At 39.5% G+C, this 23,231-nt stretch overlaps 1 protein-coding gene across 3 annotated transcripts in view; it reads left to right on the plus strand.

Annotated features, from left to right (window-relative positions):
- The window catches only part of RPTOR (regulatory associated protein of MTOR complex 1), a 425,821-nt gene that overhangs the window by 152,072 nt on the left and 250,518 nt on the right, over window positions 1-23,231 (plus strand). For all 3 annotated transcript variants that reach the window (XM_039346112.1, XM_039346121.1, XM_039346131.1), the window contains exon 5: window positions 4,004-4,150. In XM_039346112.1, coding sequence (XP_039202046.1) covers window positions 4,004-4,150 — 147 coding nt within the window. The remainder of the gene's footprint in view (window positions 1-4,003; window positions 4,151-23,231) is intronic.

Here is a 23,231-nt window from a genome sequence, read left to right on the forward strand (position 1 = left end):
TGTCTTTTCTAAAACCTGCCCATTTGTTCTGCATTTCTTTCTTGGACTTTATAGTCTTTGAAAGATCTTAGGAAAATTTTGCTTACATAAAGAATAAGTTCAATAATTCAAATTTTGCATTTTCTGGCATCTTGTTTCTTTTCTTTAGGTATGTAATTGACCTCTTTCAGTCTCTCAGCAAAAAAAAATCTTGTTCTGTATTTGTTGCTACAGATATGTTAGCACTTCAAAGTTGCTGAAGTTAGTGAAAGGTTTGTGTTATTTAATTTGTGACTGGTACTTTCTTATTTAACAGCTGGTCTGTTGACGTTGGTATCTTATTTTTAATGCCACTGGTTCTTGAATATATATTTTGTCAGCAAAAGTTTCAATTATTTAATAATCCTGTTTGTGAATGGTTTCAGCATATTTTCCATTTTATATTTTATTTTAATTTTTTTTATCCCTGAGTATTCCTGTGTGAAATGCAAATTCGCCTGTGATTTTTCTGATTATAAAAAGATCTTTTATTGTAGTTTTATTATTATATTCTCCTAATTCCTGTTATTCTTGATTGAAATACATTTCCTTTCCTTGCTTCAAATTGTAAATCTGTGTTCAGTCAGCCCCAAGCTTTCATCTTCCTTTTTTCCATGGCTAGCATGATAGCTTGTTCTGGAAGCTAAATGGATCTTTTCTGTTTTGAAATGTATTCACAGTGTCTCTTCTTTCCTCCCGTATATTTGCTGTGTAAGTTAAGCATAATTAAGATATTGCCTACATTGATTTTATATTTTGAGTTTATGTTCTTGAGATCATATCTTACTTATCAGATTTACTTTAATTTTTTAGTTCAACTTGTATCAGTAATTTACAGTGTGTTTTACTGTCTGCACCTGGAAATATCCTAGTTCTATAAATTCTATGTGATTGTAATATTTCCCATCTGGTAATGTCTATATACATAATCAATACTTATACAGCTTGAAACAAGAGTCGACTATGAAAAATTATATTACAGGTAGTCCTCCTTTAATGATGGTAATTGTGACTGGCAACTTCATTGCTAAGCAACTCGGTTATAAAGTGTGACATCATATGATTGTGTTCACTTAGGATGATCAGTTTTGCAGTTCTGACTGCAATTGTTAAGCGTATCCTGCATGGTCATTAAGTATAATGTCACGTGATTGTCATTTGTGACCTCTTGCTGGCTTCTCCACTCACTTTGCTTGTCAGAAGTTGGCAATGAATGGCAATCATGTGACCATGGATGCTGTGATTACAAGCCAGTTGACAAGTGCCCAAATTGTGATCACATCACTCCAGGGGCACTGAGATGGCCATAACTACAAGGAATACTCTTAAGTCCCATTCAGTGCAGTTATAACTTTGTATGGTCGTTGAACATTCAGTAAATGAGGACTACCTCTATTTTACTTCTGGAATTACTATGTTTACCAAACCCAAATGTTTCTATGATTCTAGCTTCTTCCAGTGCTCCAATCACTAATCACAGAAGCATCTGTGGGGTGGGGGTGATGGTATGGTAATGCCAGCAACACCAAAATGGCAGTTGCAACTGGGTGATCGAAACCCAAAACCTTTTTAATGTGTGTCACATGCAGTGCAGGCATATAGATACAAAGTGTCACCACTTTGACACTCCCATCCTGAATACCCCTGCATTAATAACACTATATCCTTTTTTTGATGTTGCATCTGGCATTCCTTACAATTGGCCAATTTTTAATGTCTTTCTCTTTCATGGGTTGCAATACACGCATATAATTTTACTGGGTGTTTACTGAATTTTACATGTGAAATTATACCTTGAATCGTTTGTCATGTAATCATCATCTGCTTTCCCTCTGTTTATTTAGCATGAGGGGAAAAAAGGCAATTGCAGTTATATTCTTCTGCGTGCCCAGTTTGTGGTGGCATTGAAAGGGCCATGACAAAAGAATGGTAGATGTGTGTATCTTTTCCTTTCCTTTTCCTTTCTTTTTGCCTGTCTTCCTGTCTCTCTTTCTTGGGAGAGGGGACAGCAGTATCTCAAAGAGGGAATAGGAAATATTAAATAACATGATTTTTCCTCTCTGCATCAGTGTTGCAGCTGTCTATTACTCTCTTACAAGGCATCCCTTTAAAGGTTTTGTAGTACCTCCATTCTCCTTCACAGCATAAGAAACAAAGGGATATGACTAATGAGACATTAATGGACTCTAGAAAGAAAAGATGGGCATTCTCCAAACATCTCCTTTTCTCAATTATTTCCTATATATTTTATAATTTCTTTAAAATCATACATTTTCAGGGGGGATTTTAAAAATCTCAGAATTATTCTTCTGGTCTTCAGTGGTGCTTTGTGAATGGTGAGGAGTTATGAATCAGAGAAAAAGAACGCACTGTGACGGAAAGGAAAACCTGAATAATGTGACAAAGATGCTACTTTTTCCCACTTTCTTCTGCTTTATTCTTTCAGATATTCAGTTTTGTGGCATATTACTGCACATAATTTGTAACAAGTTAAAGCATGAAGCATATATTTTTGTTTAATGCTTAAATTATTAAAAGTTGGTACTTTATTACAAATATTATTTTTGGATAATTAAGCTGAAAACATGCGTTTGCATCAGAAGTGATTTCAGTATTGTTTCTTTTATTGTCCGAGGATCACAATTTATCCTCATTTTTCTTCTTGAAGGAAAATTTAATAGTTAATTTAAATATATATACATATATTAAGCATATTTAGAAAATATACTTGGATGGGACTTGTTTAAATGGAATCATGTTGTGCCATCTGCGTTCTTTGTTATATGAGGTTCTTTCTGTTGAGCTGTTCCAATATTCTCTCATGGCTACATTTGTACACTGATTTCCCAATAATAGTCCTGTGATAAGCTGTCAATTTGAAAAGAGGATGTTGCTCTAATTCAGGCAGTAACATATTCCTAGAGGGACATTTGATTGGGAATTCATTTAGTGGGTGTTAGAGAAATATATGAAAAATTATAATTACTAACCATTATGGCTGCATATTACATCCAGTATCAAAAGTAGTATGATGGTCCAGGTGATGCCACCATTTATTTTTATTTTATTTAGAATACCCAGTGAGCTGCATGAACATCCCGAACATAGTAGCTTTTTGTTGAGCGCTTCTGTAATTGGATGTGAATGTGAAAATAAGGACAGATGATTTTTCATAACATTTGCATTTTAAACAGATTTATTTTTCTTGCTCTCTCCTTTTTCATACATAATTTTTATTTGCACACAACACAGATACAGACATAAACACACACACACACACACACACACACACAGAAACTAACCAAAGAGAGAAGCAACCTAGAACTAAGGAGAAATTTTCTGACAGTTAAAACAATTAATCAGTGGAACAACCTGCCTCTAGAAGCAGTGAATGCCCCAACACTGGAAGTTTTTTAAGAAGAGACTGGACAGCTATTTGTCTGAAATGGTATAGGGCAGGGATAGGCAACCTTGGCTCTTTTATGATTCGTGGACCAACTCCCAGAATTCCTGAGCCATAAAAGAGCCAAGGTTGCCTAACCCTGGTATAGGGTTTCCTGCCTGAGCAGGGGGTTGGATTAAATGACCTGCAAGGTCCCTTCCAACTTCTTCTTCTTCTTCTTCTTCTTCTTCTTCTTCTTCTTATTCTTCTTCTTCTTCTTCTTCTTCTTCTTCTTCTTCTTCTTCTTCTTCTTCTTCTTCTTCTTCTTCTTATTCTTCTTCTTCTTCTTCTTCTTCTTCTTCTTCTTCTTCTTCTTCTTCTTCTTCTTCTTCTTCTTCTTCTTCTTCTTCTTCTTCTTCTTCTTCTTCTCCTCCTCCTTCTCCTCCTCCTCCTCCTCATTATTATTATTATTATTATTATTATTATTATTGCTACTGTCATTGTTATTGTTATTACACACACAGCTACATATTTACACAGTAAATATGTGTCTTGGCTAGTTGCTTACTGTACTTATACGTGAACTTATTTTTTCTTTCACAGAACTACACTCAATATATCCCGTTATCCATATATGATCTACAAACGTGGATGGGCAGCCCCTCCATTTTTGTGTATGATTGCTCAAATGCTGGCCTTATTGTCAAGTCTTTCAAACAATTTGCCCTGCAGAGGGAGCAGGAACTGGAGGTGAGTTTTTTGAGAATTATATAGCCATGGTTCCAAACATATAGTCCAAGGAGGACACTAAAGGCAGCCTCTAATATGATGGTGCCTTAAGTAAATAGGTTTTCTATGGTGGGAGCCTTGGGAGATTGCCACTTCTCATGAGATTTTAAATGTGATTAAATCAATTATATTTATTAAAATTATCCTATTCAATAACAAATAGTATTCACTAAGACAATATTATTAACAATAATAATATTGTTACCATGTTATTATGTATTCACTTTGCAGATTCATGCTTAATGGGGAAAACATGGGCCTTGTTGTGTGCTAAGCTGCTATCTTTTGGCTTATGTGGTAGTCCTCCAAAGGTTTACATATGAATTAGTAGCTTGCATGAAGTAGGAGAGTGAGAATTTCTCATGTTATAGATTGTTGGGGTTAGGGTTAGGGTTCTTCACAGAAGAAGATCTAATGTTTTCTGTCTTGTTTAAAATCTGCTTCATTAAAAAAAAATGGATGACTGGAAACAAATCATAGAAATCAGAAGCTAATTTGGAAAAAGCCTTGCCATTCCATTCTGTTTTGCCATCCAATAGTACAGACACCTAATAAAAGAGTTAATTAAATTGTAACATTTAATAGAATCAATGTCTACTCTTAGAGCTTTTCCAACTGAAATTAAGGCAGTAATGGTAAAGATCTTTACTTGTTACACTACACTTTAGGACTTCCAAGTGATCTATTTCTGCCACTTTCTCTTGAAGTCAGTTATCAGTCATTAATCTAAATGCTTTGTAAGACATACAAAGAAGAAACTTGCTTTTGTTACCCTTAATTCTGCAGACAGGAGACGTACCTTGGTGTTAATAAAAGAGGACATAGTATGATTTCTTAAATGTGTTGTTACAAATGAGGCTAGTAAGCAATACCCCTTTTCACTTCTGCCATTTGAAACTGAATCTGACCTGATACGTTTAACCAACTGCAGAATGAGAAAGTTGTGTTCTCCAGTACAGGAGATGGAGAATCCACCAATGGGTTTTCTCTGTCTGCCTGCTCTTGAGACCAAGTAGCCAAACTTGACACGCCCCCTCTTGCTAGGAGATCCAGTCTTGACTTGGTCTCATGCTCTTGAAGACGCGTCAGGTTTGGCTCTCAGGTTTTTGCAATTCATTTAGCAGATCAGAGATCCATTGTTGAATTCTCCTTCCATTTATTCAGGTATTTGTACTCCCCCTAATTAGTGTTGCACTCTAAAAGATCTTCCCAATCATTTCCCCTCAGGAACGCTGCAATCAGCGCTGCCTCAAATCGGCTGATTTGAGGCTTGTGGGGTGAAGGGGGGGAGAGTAATTTCCTTTCTATCCCCAGGGCTCGGGGGGGGGGGAAATCCCTTCAACATCGGTTCCCCATTAATTCCCCTGCACAGCGCTTTGCGCTGCAGTCAGATCACCCCCACAGCTTCAATTTTACCTTCCAAGCCTCCGGAGGCCTTTTCCAACGGCTCAAAAGTTGCGGCCGCCATTTTGGACGGCTGACGAGCTCAAAGCTCGGACGGAGGTCTCCTTTTGCCTTTACAATCAGTTTCTGAGCGAATTTAGTTAAATTCCTGCTTTTCGAGACAAGGGTTTCTCACAGAAGTACCCTGATCGATCTCAGGAAGCCTCACCAGAATTCGCCACGGCCGCCATTTTGGGCATGCCACATGGTCAGCCTTGCAATTGCCATCAGCCAGATCACTAACTGAAGGCCTCAGCGCATTACAGGGCTTTTCCAACAGGACTCCAGGCCCATTACACAGCCTTGCCATCCCAGGAAGGTTGGCGGACTCTTGCGTGGCCCTACTTAAGCCACCACATTAAGCCCATTGTACTGGCTGCAGGCTCACAGCTTTCCCACAAGGTTTCCCTTATTCTGGCTACTTCTCAGGCCATCTGAGATACTATTTTAACTCTGCCTGGGTTTCATAAACTGCATCCATTAAGTTCAAATCAGGAATTCGCAGACAAGGCCCAATTCTTAGGCCACCACTTTCATCAGAGCAGCCATTTGAATCTCCTCTCACGTTGCCTCTGCCAGGCCTCATTTTCAGGCCCTCTGCGCCCTTCATTGGGCTGTCTGGTGCACCTTGACTGGCCACCTAAGGCCTCCGGACGGAGCCCTTAGAGGGTCCCAACCGTGCCTTCAGTTTCATTTTATCAACCGTGACCTAAGCCAAGAAAGAATTATTAACTGGTCAGGGGAGCAGTCCTCGTTACTTGCTCCAATTTCTCTTCCCACCAACTGCTTGCCTGTCAGAGCTCACCCTCAGGTTTCCTGAGATAGCTCATCCCAGGATGGAGGACTCCACGGTGCCTCAACCCATGAGCACTGATTCCTCATCCTCCAGTTATGGCCGACACAAGAATTCCAAACAGGAGGCAGCAGGTAAGCTCAAGAACAAGACTAAGGCTACCCTGAAAAAGCCTTCCAAGTTGGCGGAGAAGCAAGCCAGCCATAGGCACCAGGCTCTGGAGAAGGAGTTCTCCAGAGCGCAGAGACTGGCAGGATCTGGGACGGATCAACTGGTGGCACCTGAATTTGACCTCCCTTTGGGGCCTTCAACCTCAGCGTGTCGTCCCTGACAAACACCCCCGCCACACATTGTCCCCCTTCTGTGCTAGTTCAGCACACAGCAACCACTCTACCGCCCCCCCCCCTCGGTTTTGGCTCCTGAGGCCACCTTCACACCAACAGCCACAGGACTCGGGGCCAGACCTCAGAGACATCTTCTCCGATGGCTGCCTTGAGGCCCTACTATCTAAGGTTGTGGAACGCGCATTAGCAGAATGGTCCTTCCACCCACCCGGGCAGGAGGTTTCCACATCAGCTATGCCTCCTTATGCCCGTCCCATGGGGATCCCTTTATTTCAGGAGCCCACATCTCCTGCACATTCCTCAATTAGCAGATACTCATCTCCGCAGGGTGAGGATCAGCCGGACTTCAATCTCTCAGAGGAGGAGGAACTTACCTCTTTGGGAGGTCTATTTAATCCAGCCCTGTTTCTTCCTTTGCTTCACAAGGCCACCTCAAAGGCAAACATAGGGTCCGATCAGTTCCCTCAGCCACAGGCCACATCGGATTCCAGCCCAAATCCGATATTCTTTGAAATGGTGGCAACCCAGCATCACGTTCCCTGTCCTTCTATATTTTTTAAAGGGATCAAAAAGCAATGGGTCTCCCCTTCCTCCTTTCCTTCTGTAGGCGGGACAGATAAAAAGATCTTTAGTACCTCTACAGACCTAACTGAGGCCCTGGAGGTCCTCAGGGTGGATGAGGCCTGGACCCCTCTGGTGTCCCAGACTGCAGTCGCTGGAGACATGTCTGAGGTGCTTAAAGTGGACGACAGGAAATGGGACCAAACTTTTCTAAAGACCCATCAATCAGCAGCATGGGCAATCAAAACAGCCACCTGTGCGTCCTTTTTTGTCAGGACCACCCTCTTATGGCTGCGTCAGCTTCAGGCCAGAGTCCCTTCTGAGGACATTCGGACTCACCAGGACCTAAACAAAATGGTGTCTGCAACTGAGTATGCCGCGCATGCGACACTTCAGTCGGCCAACTTTGCTTCCAGGTCTCTAGCCTCCAACATCACAGCCAGAAGGATGCTATGGCTGAAACACTGTCAGGCTGACGCCAAAGCCAAATGGCGTCTCGCAACTGCCCCCTATCTGGGCAACAATCTATTTGGGGAGGCCCTGAATCTGTACCTTGTCGAGAACAAGGACAAGCGGAAGGTCATGGCTCATCTTAATAAACGGGCTGACAAACGTGCCACTATTTCTGCAAGCAGTCCTTTCGGATGGCAGCAGGTTCAGCAGCCACCCAGCCTTCCCGTTCATACACACCCCGGCAGGACAGACCATATGACCATCCATACGACAGATCGGGCTTTCGACCCAGGCAGCAGAAACAATCCAAGAGGCCATTTTGAGGGGCAGGACATCCCTTCAGGAAGTTCAAGTGACTCTCACACCGCACTTCCCATAAGGGGAAGACTTGCCCACTTCTTCCATCAATGGGAACTCACATCCATGGATGCCTGGGTCTTACAAACAATCCAGTTTGGCCTGTCCCTGGAGTTTCTGGTCAGTCCCCCGGGTCGCTTCATCACCTGTTCCACTTCTTGGGATCAAAGCAAAAAAAGACTTATGCAGGAGGCCATTCAACATCTCTTAGAGATTCAGGCCATAGAACCAGTACCATTGGACCACATAGGCAGGGGATTCTACTCCATCCTCTCCGTGGTCCCCAATTCCTCAGGGGGATGGAGGGCAATTCTAGACCTCAAGAGTCTAAGCTATTACATTGCATACAAAAAGTTCAAAATGCAATCACTCCAGTCCATCCTGAGAGACATCAGACAGGGAGACTTCCTGGCATCAATAGACCTCACGAAAGCATATCTCCACATCCCCATCCAGATCACCGGCGGTTTCTCAGGTTCTGTTACAGGGGCCGCCACTTCCAGTACAAGGCCCTTCCGTTCGGCCTCTGCTCAGCACCCAGGGTGTTCACCAAGATCCTGGCTGTGCTGGCCACCCATTTGCAGAAGGTACTGGTATGCGTCCAATGTTATCTGGATGACATCTTGATCCAAGCGTCCTCCTTCTGGGCGGCCCAGTCGGACCTGGAACTAACTATTCAGGTCCTCCAACAGCACGGGTTCTCAGTGAACTTCCAAAAAAGCCAGACGGTTCCCTCATCCAGGCTCCTGCACCTGGGAACCATCATAGACACAACAAACTGCATGGTCTATCTCTCCCAGGAGTGGTTGGTCAGCATCAGGGACCTGGCTCGCCGAGTGTACAAGGACCGCACTGTTCCACTGGTCTTACTCTCCCAGCTTGTGGTAAAGATGGTCTCCTGCATAGCCGTTGTCCCCTGGGCCGGACTCCACTTGCGGGAGCTCCAATGGTTCCTTCTACCATTCCAGCGGTTGAATGCCAGCTCATCCAGCCAGCAGGTGAGGCTCCCGGTCCACACCCTCGGGTCTCTATGCTGGTGGTTCTCACAAGCGGTAGCCAAGGGGTCAGCTTTCAAGGAGCCGGACCGCCTCACCATCATGACGGACGCCAGCCTATTTGGTTGGGGAACCCATCTACAGTCTCAGTTTGCGCAGGGCCGTTGGTCCCGTGTAGACTTGAGACACAACATCAATTGGGTGGAACTCAGGGCCATTCACTTAACTCTTCGTCAGTTCCAACACTGGATCAGGGGCCATCACATATTGATTCTCACAGACAATGTGGCTTCCAAGGCTCATGTGAACCGGCAGGGGGGCACCAGGTCCAAGTCCCTTATGTCCGAGGCCTGGTTACTAGGATCCTGAGCAGAGTCCAACCTGGCCTCTTTAAGGGCCGAACACATCTCGGGGGTCAAGAACCAGCAGGCAGACTTTCTGAGTCGCTCTACAATAGACCCCTCGGAATGGGGACTACATCCGGATCTTTTTTCCGAGATATCCCACAGGTTCGGCCATCCGGTCCTTGACCTGTTTGCATCGTCGAGCAATGCCCAACTCCCCAGGTACTTCTCCCGTTATTACCTTCCGGGGGCGGAGGGGATGGATGCCCTACGGACTCCATGGCTGCAAGGTCTACTTTATGCCTTCCCTCCCCTTCCGCTCATTCCAGCAACCATCTGCAAACTGCTCCAGGAGCAGGCGGAAGTGATCCTCGTGGCCCCATACTGGCCACAGAGGCCCTGGTTTGCTGACCTAATGAATCTCTCCCGCTCTCCTCTGTGGAAGATTCCCCCGCATCACGTATCCTTACACCAGGGGGTCCTCCAACACCCGAACCCTCAGTGGTTGCAGTTAGCCACCTGGTGCTTGAGCGCAGAATCAGGACACAAGAGTTGTTCTCACCACGGACAATCTCCATGATTCAGGCCTCTTGTAGGCCGGCGACCAATCGCATTTATGATTCTACATGTAAATTTTTTTGCCATTGGTGCAGAAGGCGGCAACTGGATGTCTACAAATTAACTATTCCCTAAATCGTGAACTACCTTCTTGATGGTCTGGACACAGGCCTGGCCCCTGCGACCCTTCGTAGGCAAGTGGCGGCCCTATCAACGTTGCTCACTTGTGCAGACTCAGTTCCTCTGGCTCACCATCCCAGGATACGCACCTTCATCAAGGGTGCATGCAACACTAGGCCTCCCATGGTACACAGGTATCCTTCCTGGGAACTACCTCGTGTGCTTCGTGCACTCACGAAACCGCCCTTTGAGCCCATCACTAATATTCCATTGTGGGCCTTATCTCTTAAGGTCGCATTCTTAATTGCCATCACGTCAGCCAGACATATCTCCGAGCTGGCTGTTCTCTCGGTCAGGAATGATCTTTGCATCTTCCACCGGGACCGGGTAGTCCTTCGGTTGGATCCCACCTTCGTACTCAAGGTCAACTCACTCTTTCATAGGACACAGGAAGTTATCTTGCCTAACTTTTGTCCTGATCCTTCCCATGACTTGGAGCGGCAGTGGCACACATTGGACGTCCGCAGGGCCCTGCGGCGTTACATCAAGCGCACGGAACCCTTTCACAGATCTGAGGCCCTCTTTATTTCCTTCCATCCGGCTTCCCTGGGACAGAAGGTGTCCGCTGGCACTGTCGGCAGGTGGATCAGGGCCTGTATTGCGGAGGCGTACCAGTCTTCCTCCCTGCCGGCTCCAAGCCCATTCCACTCGCAGCGCTGTGACATCTGCGGATTGGGCCACTCAGGCGTCCATCGAGGAGATTTGCAAGGTCGTCATCCTCCCCTTTTATACATCATTATAGGATTGACCGCATCGCTTCAGCGGACGCCTCCTTTGGTCGGAGGGTCCTCCAGCAGGTGGTTTCCGGGGACATAGATTCAGCCTTATCTGTTTCCCACCCATTGGGACAATGAGGCTTTGGTATGTCCCATTGGTGGATTCTCCATCTCCTGTACTGAAGAAGGGACGTTGTCTTACCTGAACGCCTTCTCTCAGTACGGAGGTGGAGAATCCACAGCCATCCTAAGGTCAGTTATGCCGTTATTAGGGATTTGAGAGCCAACACTTCGTCCTTGCATCAGCCACTTTCACCCTCGTCAAAACTGGATTTCCTAGCAAGAGAGGGCATGTCAAGCTTGGCTACTTGGTCTCAAGAGCAGGCAGACAGAGAAAACCCATTGGTGGATTCTCTATCTCTGTACTGAGAAAAGGCCCCTTCTTGTGTAAGATGTGTTCTTAGTTTATGTTGTTCAGTTTGTTCTGCCTTTTAAACTTCATTTTAAAAGCAAACAGCTAAGCATATTATATTGGAACACAGTTCTGATTAACAAAGCCATTTTTTAATTTTATTGAAATAAGCCAACCAATAAAAACTTGTTGCATTGCATAGCTGGAATGTAGAAATCATGCAAATAACCCAGTTATACAGAGAAGTGCAAATTATTTTCCAGCTCATAGAAATGTGCTCATTTTGTGTGTACATATATCATAGTGCTGTAAAGTAACTTTTAACTGTAGTTCTGGCAAAATCTTATGCTCTTAATTGTTGCAAAACTGTACTAGCAGCATAGTTATTAGCAGCATAGTGCAGTTTTGACATTCCAGCTGTCACGCAAAATAATCTTGCTGCTGGCTGCTCATTTCTTAACCTGTGAAATTAGAATGCAAAAGATTGTATTACTTTCTAGGGTATTGCAGAGCTGTACGCTAGAATTTCAAAAATGAATATTCCGAAATTCAGTATTTATTACTGCTCCTTTCTAAAGGTTCTCTCTGTTTCTTCTAATTGTGATCCTCACCTTTTCATCTGTCAGGATTGCTTTGTATCCAGTGCTTGTCTCTTTGCTTCTATCCAGTATAACATCGGATTTAATTATTTTCTCTGAATAAAAGTTGTAGCTGAATGAAAAGGTGGCTCAGTCTGAGGTCTGACCTAGACTTCAAAGACTTCAGAGAATTTCCACATCCATAATTCTTTCTGAAAGACATATGGGTGGCTTCTGTCCCATCTTACCTAAGCATCTCAATCTAAATCTCTCTTGTGCTGCTTCTCAGCAGTAGCCATTTTAATCTTGGCAACAGGAAGACAAAAGCTGTGATACCTTGAAAAGTAATGCAAAGTCATATATTTGTTGATGAAAGATAAAAGTTGCAAATTTCGCTGGAGCCCTCACAGCAATTCTAAGGCAAAACCTCAATTTCATGTTTGCTGCGGTAATCACAAACCAGCTTCTTTTTAAAGATCATAAATCGTAAGATTTATTTAAAGATTTTTTTTTTTAATCCTAAAAAATGTTTTAATTATGTCATTCTCTGAGTTAAGTTTGAAAATATGTTTTAGGTACATACAGTGAGCATTAAGACTTTTGGGTGCATGCTGTGAAGGTTAATCATTTTGAAATAAAAGTAAATCTTGAAAACTGCTGGTATTTGATAGACATTTCAATAGAGAAAGACAAATGTTATGGACAAAAAAGATGGCACAACGTGAGCAGAGCTTAGCTCCTTATAGTTTAGGAAGAGTCATGAAGACACCTAAATTGTGAACATGGAAATTAGAACACTTGATTATTTCAGGATTAGACATAGCCAGGGAGTACTGAACCAGGAAGTCTTGCTAACAAAAGAGTCCCTTGTGTAAATGGGAAGTTCTTTCCTTTTATCTTTTGTTTCCTTTGTCCTTATATAATGTGTTGGTGGTGATGATGATGGTTGTTAGTAGTGATGGTGGCAGTGGTGAAGAAATGACCCGTTCTCTTGTTTTGGGTGTTCAGGTTCACTGCATTGTATCTGTGAAGCAAAGCATGTGTTCAGCGTTAATATTAGCTACACTCTCTGGATAGAATACAGGTTTAGTTTAACAAGAATCGATGGCCCAATTTAGTCCTCTTACAGCATGCATCTGTAATTCTGTCAGTAGTTAGAATGTTTTCCCTCCAATCCTTAACTCACTTAGCACCCACACACAAACACACACATCTCTCAAAAATAATCAGTGACCCAGTTATTCTGATTATCATGCCATAGACTGTTGCAGGACATTATTTCTCACTCTTACCTGTGAGGAATAGACTTGGATAGAAATGTATCAACCTGTATATGGGTCCGATGTTTATGTATCTTTTCTTCATGCAGTAAGTCTAGCTTTTGCTTGGAAATCTCCCAGCAATTGACATGATCCAGATGTCTGGGCATACATCAGATCATAAGACCACTATTGTTCATAATTCATGTGGTTATGCAATTGGATTTATCTGTTTCCTTCCTCTCTGGGCTCCCTATCTCCTTTCAGAGAGTAGCTTAAAACATCTGGCCAGTTTCTACAGGATTTATTCTAAATGTACAATGCAGATAGGAGGATAGACATAAGCACATTGCATCCAGCAGGTCATTATACAAATGGATGGGAGCCAAGAGCAATCCTAGCAACAATTTTCCTTTGAAGGAGGAAGGGAAGGAGTGGGGGGGGGGAGGAGACAAGAAAGTAAGCAGTGAATATTTAGCCATTGCCTGAGCTTTGACCAGCAGATATTCCAATATTCTGCCTATTGAAATAGATGGAATGTAACATATCTCTATAATAGCTATAATGATAGTACTAAATTTATGACCCTCACTACATAGAATTACTATTTTGTCCCATATAACAAAGGGTCTGAAATGTATAAGCTGGGAAGAGCTTTTGGTAACTTTTTGTCCAAGTATAATAACTTTCTTCCAGAACTTCATAAGTATTTCTGGGGATTCACTGGTTAAGAAGTGTGGTTTTCAAATCTGTTATGTATTTATTTTTCATAGGAGATGTTATTCAACCTGATAAAACACATTTTACAACGAAGTAAGGATTAAACTACTAACATTTTAAGTTTAGAGATACACAACATCAACATTAAAATATGTACATAAGTATATATATGTTTTATGAACTTACATTTTGATCTTGGAACTATACTTTAAATAAAGGAATGCCATTTTTTGTCAATAGGCTTAATGATATGGACAATTGTTCAGACACTTGCTTGAATAAATAGCGGGTCTTAAAACCCTGAATCTGTTCAGAGTTAATATCATGGAATACTTATTTGGGTAAATATAATCTGAATACTAAAGGAATCAAATCTCTACTATTTAGAAATTTAGGAAAATATATCTATTCAAAAGATATTTTAAATTGTATTTTCTGTTCTTGGTGTCTAATAGGTTTGAATTACTAGATTATCGTCTATATATAACAATAGCAATGTGAAGCATATGATTAGATTTTGCTTCCTCTTCTAATATTCACTAACCAGTGAACTAAGCTGCCATAGAGTTCTGTGCAGTTCAGGATTTGTTATCTTTTTTCAAGGTCTTTATTAGTAGAAAGTCATTTTCAAGTTTTATTCAACTCTTTGATGACCTACACAAATGCAGCCATACTGTTTTCTTGGCATGGTACAAAAGTAGCTTTGATTTCCTTCTCTCCATATTTTTTTGGGCATGGGCACACATTGAGATAGAGTATTAGATAGATTGCTTTTGAAGATAAGGCATACATTATCACCCAGATTTATAATAGTGAGAACTAACTCTGCTTATCTTTCTAGATCAGTCAAAATCTGCAGGGCTATCCTACTGTAATATAAGCTAGTATTTTAAAACTGAGAGGTACATTTAATTTTTAGCAGTGTTAGACAATCAACTACATGTATATAGATCTTTATGTGTTAAAGCAAGAGTTTTGAGAAATTGTTTTCAAAATAAAAGCTACAATTCATTCCATTTTATATTATGGGTATGAATTCAGACAACATATGTGCTTCTTGAAATATATAATATAATATTAGCACTATGGAAAGAAGCTCTTCCTCCACAGTGCTAGTTGGGAGTGTTTCTTAAGTCTTTAAATCTCACTGGAATTACCTCAATTAGGAAGAAGTCTTTCTCGGCATGAATAATGTTCTTTTGGGACATAAAAGTGCAGAAATGCCAAGTCAGTGTTCTATAAATGTTAACTGCCAGTTCAGCTGTATTTGTATTCTATGATGATTTTTTCTCCCTAAAGACAAAAAATGAAAGCACCTTTTTGTTACTCCATTACAATTACTTTTTCTAATCACTAAGAAGAAATTTCATGAATTTTTTTCTTGATTTAGCAGAATCCCAGTTAATATTTCAAGGCTCTGTATAAGGCTCAACAATATCTTGATCATAAATAAAAGGTTCATGGCAACCAGTGGCGTGCAAACATTTCAGATACCGTACTTTCAGAAAATATCGTTAACAAAATAGTGGGGCAATATTTCAAGAAACCTGAAAGCTCAGTATATCCTATTTGTACCCAAATATAAGAAATGTATCTTCATGAGCCAGGAGGCATTTCTCTTGAACTGAAGGTGGGATTCAGAGCTACTAGTATTTCTGAAAATATAACATCTCAGTTTACTCATGCTAAGTAACTACTTAAAATAAAGAACATTTTCTTATAATCAAAGCTAGATATATAGACAGACAGTCAGACATACAGATAGATAACCTTTATTGTCATTTTTTACTGGCACACATTAAAAATGAAATTTTGTTGCTTGCTCTCAAAAGTGCACACATACATAACACACATTTAAACATGCTATATACAACATATGCATAAACCTACACCCTTACATATAAATTACATATAAATATTAATCACTGTCCATCTTGAATGCTTAGTGGAAAGAGGAAGCTTTAGAGTTCACAAGGTTGGAGGTTATAAGGCAGCAGATTTAGTATTTATAAACAACAAATCAGTTTCACAGTCAAATTTATTTTTCCTCACTTACTCTAAGTTCTGACCAAGTAGAAAAATGAACTATAAGTCAGTAATTTTGAGAACAGAGCTAAAGGAATAAGTACTTTGTTTCTTGACCCTGAGGTGGGGGTAGAGATGTCAGGCTATGGATGTAGCCAAAATACAGTCCCCTTTTCCTCTTCTAATGAGACAAGACTTTACTTTGGGATCAATTAACTCCAGTGATTTATATAAGGATGCATTTTGTAGAGTCATTAGTGCTGTCTGAGCTTGGTTGTTTGTTTGCAAACATTTTGCTACCAGACTAAATAACATCTTCAGTGCCTGAAGGGAGTGGGATTTGCTTTCAGTTTATGTACAGTAGCTTGCTCTGTTGGTGGGAATGTTGTTTTCTCTTTGACAGTTCTTTGATTAGGCTGTTGTTTACTGCTTATCTGCCTGAGTTGGTAGTTCCTTGATTGCCGCATTGTTTACTGCTTGCTTTATTTTTCTCTGGTGTTAATTCTGGTGTTGATTGCTGTTGAGAAAGTGTTCTGGTCTATTTTATTTGCTTTTAAAAACATTTTTATTGTCTCTTTTGAAGGGCATGTAAAGGTTGTTTATCTCTATGTGTCAGTTGATGGCTGATTTGTCTGAGTGCTCGCCATTTCCCAGTTGAAACGATGGTTGAGTCTGTACATGTATTGTAAAATTAAGAAGTTTTCATCATGTCTTTTAACTGCCAGTTGGTGTTCTTGAATATGTTATGCTAATATTCTGTCTCTTTGTCTAGTAGTGGCTATATTTTAGGATACATTTTAGTTGCAGGAACAAATATTTCAGAGTTTGGCCATCATTTCTGAAAGCTAAACGTTGTATTACAGGAGGACAAGCATCCATTATGGTTCCTCTAAAGGGAAAGATAGAATTATTCTGCTTAAGCATACTTGGAAAAGTGCTTGGCATTTGGATTGAAAGGATTATAGAGATAACAAGCAACAAAAGTGCCCTGGGACTTTATGCTGGACATTCAGAGTTTTGTTTTTTAGCAAGTCATTGGGAAAGTTTATTTTTAATTTGTTTATTTAGCAAAAGCATATATGTCTCTTATCTTTTGAAAATTTGAAGTGATTGCTGAATGTGATTAAACGTGGTATGTAAAGGAAATAATGCATATGTGAGAACAGATGGAATGCCTAGTGAACGTTTCAGCAATGAATAAGGAGTAAAACAGGGATATGTGGTATTCCCTTGGCTGTTTATTATATTTATGGATAAATGCATAAGAAATACTTTTGGTGGTTCTGAAGCTATATTGGTCAGCCTTAGTGTATTCTATTTTAGTTTGCAGACAGTGATTAGCCCTGACAGGAATCCTGTCATATATGCTAATGCTACTTTTTATAAAATAATAGTAACAGAATCTTGCAAGTCTGAATGTACTTTTTCCTTTATTGCCTTTACAACAATGTTGTGTTGTTGACTGAGAATCCAAAATAGATTGTGTAATGCAGTGAGAATACAGATCTGAAAATTAATGCCAAGGTAATAAATTACTAAGGTAATTATATTTAACATGGAAAATGGAGTGAACATGCTGAAAAAGTAAAGCAAGCAAATGAATATGTGTACCTTGGTAGAATGCTTATTGATAAGGGAAAATCGGATGGGGAAATTTTAAGATACACAATTTGTGGGAGAAAGACAGCAGGTAGTGTATGGGTTGTTGTGAGGACTGAATGTTTGTTGAAATAAGTGAAAATAACTATGTATAGGAGCATGTTTTTGCCCACTTTGTTATATGGAAGTGAGAATTGAGTGTATCAGAAGAAAAAGGTAAATGGAATGCAGTAGAATAGTGTTTTAGAAGTGTGGGTGGTAAAGAAACAAGAAATAAGTGAAATATGAGTGGATGTTGAATGAATGTGGGTTGAATATAAAACAGAGTGATCACTACAAAAAATAGAATAGAATAGAATAGAATAGAATAGAATAGAATAGAATAGAATAGAATAGAATAGAATAGAATAGAATAGAATAGAATGGAACTTTGGAGGTCTTCTAGTCCAGCCCCCTACTCAAGCAGAAGAACCTATGCCATTTCAGACAAGTGACTGTCTAGTGTCCTTAATATATATAAGGTTATTTAGTCGCATAGGGAGAACTAAAGTGTAGTTCAATATGCAAAATAAATCTATTAAGTAAGAATGACTTGATTGTGAGGAAGAAGAAATCTAATCAGGTTCTGGTTGAATGAGGTTGATGTGTTAGGCCTAAGCGCAAAGACAACACAGTAAAATCCAATCAAGTTCAGTCCTTTGTTTGCTCATGCCTAATAGAATCTCATCAGACTGAAGCTATAACCTTCTAACCTAATAATTATAACCTGGGAGGTTCTAAAGGGTGGCGACCCTGAATCTCTTCCTCCCTTCCCATCCAGTACAGGACTATGCCGTCTCTTACCTGGGCCCCACTCTGGAATGTGATACCTCCTCCCTGGAAATCCACAGTTCTATTGCTGATAACTGCATATTTCATCACATGATGTGATCCCCAGAAAGAGAGAGGTGCAAATTTTAAAGAACAAAAGGCAGTACATAAAGTAGTGTAAACATGTGATGGAAGCAAGAATGTAAAATATGGATAGAAAGGTATTGAGAAGTATAATAGATGTTGTTAGTAGAAACTAATTTTATCTGTTTTTTATTTTCTTTTTCTTAGTCTTACCATTTCCTACTTCTTTTCTGCACAATACATAATGTTTTAATACCAAAATTGAATAGCCTGATGGGTATAAATATTTATACATTAATACAGACAATAGTGTCTCAAGCTACGTCAGCAAAAATTACAATAAATATCTTTATTAGATTCCAATCCAGAATCAATTTAACATTTAAAGTGCAGGAGATGACCCAGAAACAAATAAGAAATGAGAGACGTCTCTACTTTCCCAGGATCCAGGTTAGAATCACATTATGTCAGTCTCCAACTCTACAGTTTTCAAAAAAAAAAAAACTGTCAGAAGTAATTTGTATTTGCCTGGTGTAACTTAAAAAACTCATCTGCTGTGTGCAAAGATGTTATATTCCATATCAAATGATCATGGACCTGAATGTTCAGATCTAAGATATCTGTCTTGCCCAAACAATGAAGAAAAGTGTGAGATAGTTCTGCCTTAATTGTCTCACCATTACAGGTTCAGGGAAATAGTCTGCAACATTAGGAGAGGAAAAAAGAAGAGAACATATGTTGTCCTTTGTCAGGACAGAAACAAAAATGGGACAGGCATACTGGGTCCTCATGGAAAGGGTAAAATAGCTCTAATGACCCAGTATTTTGTTCTTGGGCTAATACAGATTTATATTGTAATTTTGATTAATTTGATTAATAGCTTTACAATCTTACAGAATCAGAAGTTCTTGACTGTTTTGTTCTTGTACAGTCTGCCTGATTGTAAAATTTGGGTTCTTTTTGGGAAGGGTTCACACATCCCTGAGGGTTAAACATGTGAAATTATAAGGATTACGATGATGCTAAAAGATTTGTCTTTTTCCCTTTCTTGAAGGCTCCTTGTCCCTCTAAAAATGAGTTTGATATTAAAGCTGTTCCTGGAGACTTACATTGTTGCTCATGAAAACAGGGGGATTTAATGTTTGTCTTTGGAAATTGGATATGATGTTTGTTTCTTATTTGCTATAGTTTATGTATTGTTCAGTCCAGCAAGGCTCAAAGTGGCTTTCAGCAGAAAAAAGTACATCAAAATAAAAATAATCATAACCAATAGAAAAAGCAATAATGTCCCAAAGAAGAGCCACAACATCCATTCCTTAGACCAGGGCTCTTCAAACCTGGCCCTTTTATGACTTGTGGATTTCAACTCCCAGAATTCCTCAGCTAGCATGCCCTTAGATTGAGGTTCCTTTTCATTAACAATCTATTCTAAAGTTCTCTGAAAAAGCATATTTTAATGGTTCCAAATAACAATAAAATTAGAGCCAACCTACTATTGAGTGGAATGCTTTCAGAGAAGTAGGGAAGTGACGGAGGTCTATCTCTATGATCTCTGAAGATGCATGCTTTGTAAGAGCAGGGGCCCACAGAGATCCTACTCTTTTCAATATTATTAGAAGAACTGAAGCCACTTGTGGTCCAGTAGGTATCCTGTATATGTGCAGATAACTGGCGAAACTGTGATTCCAAAGCAGAACATCATATACCTAGAATTCATTCATTTGCCCGCTCTTACTGAGAGCTAAAAGCATTATGGTATAACTTTTAGTTATCTAACTATTGTATATAACTTCATTATGTATGTAGACATATCATAATTCTGGATAATTAAATGAGTTAGTTGTACAATATTTTTTTAAAAAAACCAACAGTTTAATCTTCTTCTATTTCCCCACATAATCGCATAAATCTAAAACTCCTTAATACATACCAAGATAAATTTAGAATGGGGATGCAGTGAATAGAATGAGAAGAATATTATAGAACAGTGATGGCGAACCTTTTAGAGACCGAGTGCCCAAACTGCAACCCAAAACCCACTTATGTATCATCGGGTGCCAGGTGGGCGTGGCCCATTGGGTGGTCATGGCCCATTGGGTGGTCATGGCCCATTGGGTGGGCGTGGCTGCGGTGGTAACAGCAGACTGGGTGGGACTAAAAAGTTCAGTCAATCAATTCCAACTTTGCGAGATCTTTTTTTCCCCTCAAGAAGTTGAAATTGATTGAACCTTTTTTTTCTTTGCACACGGCGACGGAGGCCTAAAGCGAAAAGGTTTTATAAAACCTAGCTGAAGGCCTAGGACTGGGGCGACGGCATGCGTGCCCACAGAGAGGGCTCTGCGTGCCACCTGTGGCACACGTGCCATAGGTTTGCCACCACAGTTATAGAATATTGCTTGGACTATAGATAGAAATACTGTACATATCAGCTTTATATATGTTGCTTCTCCCCATATCTAGCATTATCTTCAATCTCTCACTTACTGCAATTACTTTTCTTTTTGGGTAGAACAGTAGAGTTTCTTGTTTTTATTCCTTCTACATGGAGAATTAAATGCTGCAGTGGGGATGCTTGTTCTTTTAGCTACGTGCTTAACTCATCAGAACTGACAAAATCAAATGTATAGTTTCAATTGGTTTTCCATTTTCTACACTGATTAATCTTTGTCAGTACAGTCTAGACAACTATTATACTGTATGTCAGTTGTGTGCTGCATTTTCCTAATCTGTCGTCTGCTGAAAAGAAGGAATTGTTTTGGTTTAGGTGTGTTAACACATTGACATAAAAGATGAAGATGCTGTCAGTTCTGAGAAATCATTAAGTCTCAAAGCCAAAGCAGGACACCAAAGAAGTTGTTGACAATAACAATACCTGCAAAAATCATCACCAATTAAGTAGGCTGTATCAAAATTTGACAGACATTTTACAAAAGTGTGTAAATTAACAAAAAAAGGAGCTTAACTGATCTCCTTCCTAAAGTAAATCAGCATGAAACAAAAACATAACAGTCATTAAGCACATTTCAGACTTAAATTGGTTTTCTTCAGTGATGGGATAATGTCAAAGAATGGGAATTTAAGACTCTGCAAATGTTATAGAACCACAATACCCATCAATGATTAGTCAAGAGAGCAAATGCTGAGTTCCTCAATCTATGGAAATAACATATGCATGTACTTTCTAAAAGCTTTGGAAAATCCTTCAGCAAAGGGTTCTAAATTAACAGAACTGAGATCTCTTTTCATATAGTATGTATAATATAAAAATTAAGAAGTAGGTTGTAATGATAAAAGGGCAGTTCCCCAATGGAGAGATATAAGAAGTCAGAACATATATTAAGATTAACATTTTAAACTTATTAATTATGGTTAGAAGTTAGGCAGATAAGGTTGGAGATTGGAGAAATAAGCAGCTAAATAAAAACAATGTTTTCATATTGAGAAACATGCTAGTTTTATAATTACTGATAAGATCTGAGACAACAGCAAATTATGAAGAAAGAATCTCAAAGTTGCTGGTAGCTGGAATTCAAATGTCCCACTGATATTATAAATTAATAGGAAATCCAGTAAAAACAAAAGGTAGCAAAAATATAATAGTAGTAGTAGTAGTAGTAGTAGTAGTAGTAGTAGTAGTAGTAGTAGTAGTAGTAGTAGTAGTAGTAAAGTTGGAAGAGACCTTGGAGGTCAACTAGTCCAACCCCCTGCTCGGGCAGGAAACCCTACATTTTATAACATTAAAATCAAGATGATACCCACCAAAATTTATGGCTTCAAAGGGAGATTAAGGAAAGAATATTTTCATTGATAATTACCTCCAATTAGAGAATTAGAATAATTTAATTTTCTTTTAATTGTATGTAGCATTAGAATATAAGAAAAATGTAATCCTGAATACTTTTATTTCAGTCTACAAAATTAAGGTTGTCTTAGCAAATGGAAGGTTGTCCAAGCAAAATTAAAATTGGTTTGAAAAGCTGTCCGCACTAAAATATGGTCTGTCCAGATTGTTGAGTTTATTGAAAGTGTTGATTCCGTACCATCAGAAAATACTTTCCTTCTATCAAAAACAGCATTGACACAGATAACTGATTCTGAGGGTTTCTTAATAATTCCTTATGTACAGAGCATAGTTTAAGGAAAAAAGGAAAATGACTCAGAAATATTTCCCCTTATAGTGAGCAATTGACTTGAATTGATATTAAGGAAGGTAGTATATCTGAGAATAGTCTTAAAAAGGGTAGTCATGAATTCTTACTGATCCCTACTGATCCCTTCCTTGTCCCTAATATGTAGTTAAGCAAGTTTAAAAACTAAGTAGTTGTAATTGTATTATTATTGGATTTTAGAATCTTGTCCCTAATATATAATTAAGTAAATTTGAAAACTCAGTGTGAATAGTTGACATGTATTATTGGATTTTGGAAGTTTGTTTTGATGCCAAAAGAAAAAGATCATTGCAATATTTGTAGCATAGAAAGAATTCCTTTTTATAACAAAAGTATGTGATTTTGGATACTAGAAAAGCGTATACTCGCCATGGAATTTATTGCCCAATGTATTTAAATTCTCAGGATGCATGAAAATCAGAATTGAAAAAATACCCAATCTTGTTTGATTCAAGGGTCAAATAACACTAAAATAAAACAACGTGGCATATTTACATCATGTGCAGGGTGCAAATTAGCTTACAATATGGGCCAAGATTTAATTATGTCCATATTTTTATGAATTTTTCTTGAAAAATTAAATATTTATGTTTATGTATATTGAATAAGCTGTCCTTGTTTCCTATTAGTACTAGTCACAAT

The sequence above is a fragment of the Crotalus tigris genome, unplaced genomic scaffold (assembly GCF_016545835.1).
Source record: "Crotalus tigris isolate CLP2741 ecotype Arizona unplaced genomic scaffold, ASM1654583v1 scf7180000017551.9496454, whole genome shotgun sequence".
Lineage (NCBI taxonomy): Eukaryota > Metazoa > Chordata > Lepidosauria > Squamata > Viperidae > Crotalus > Crotalus tigris.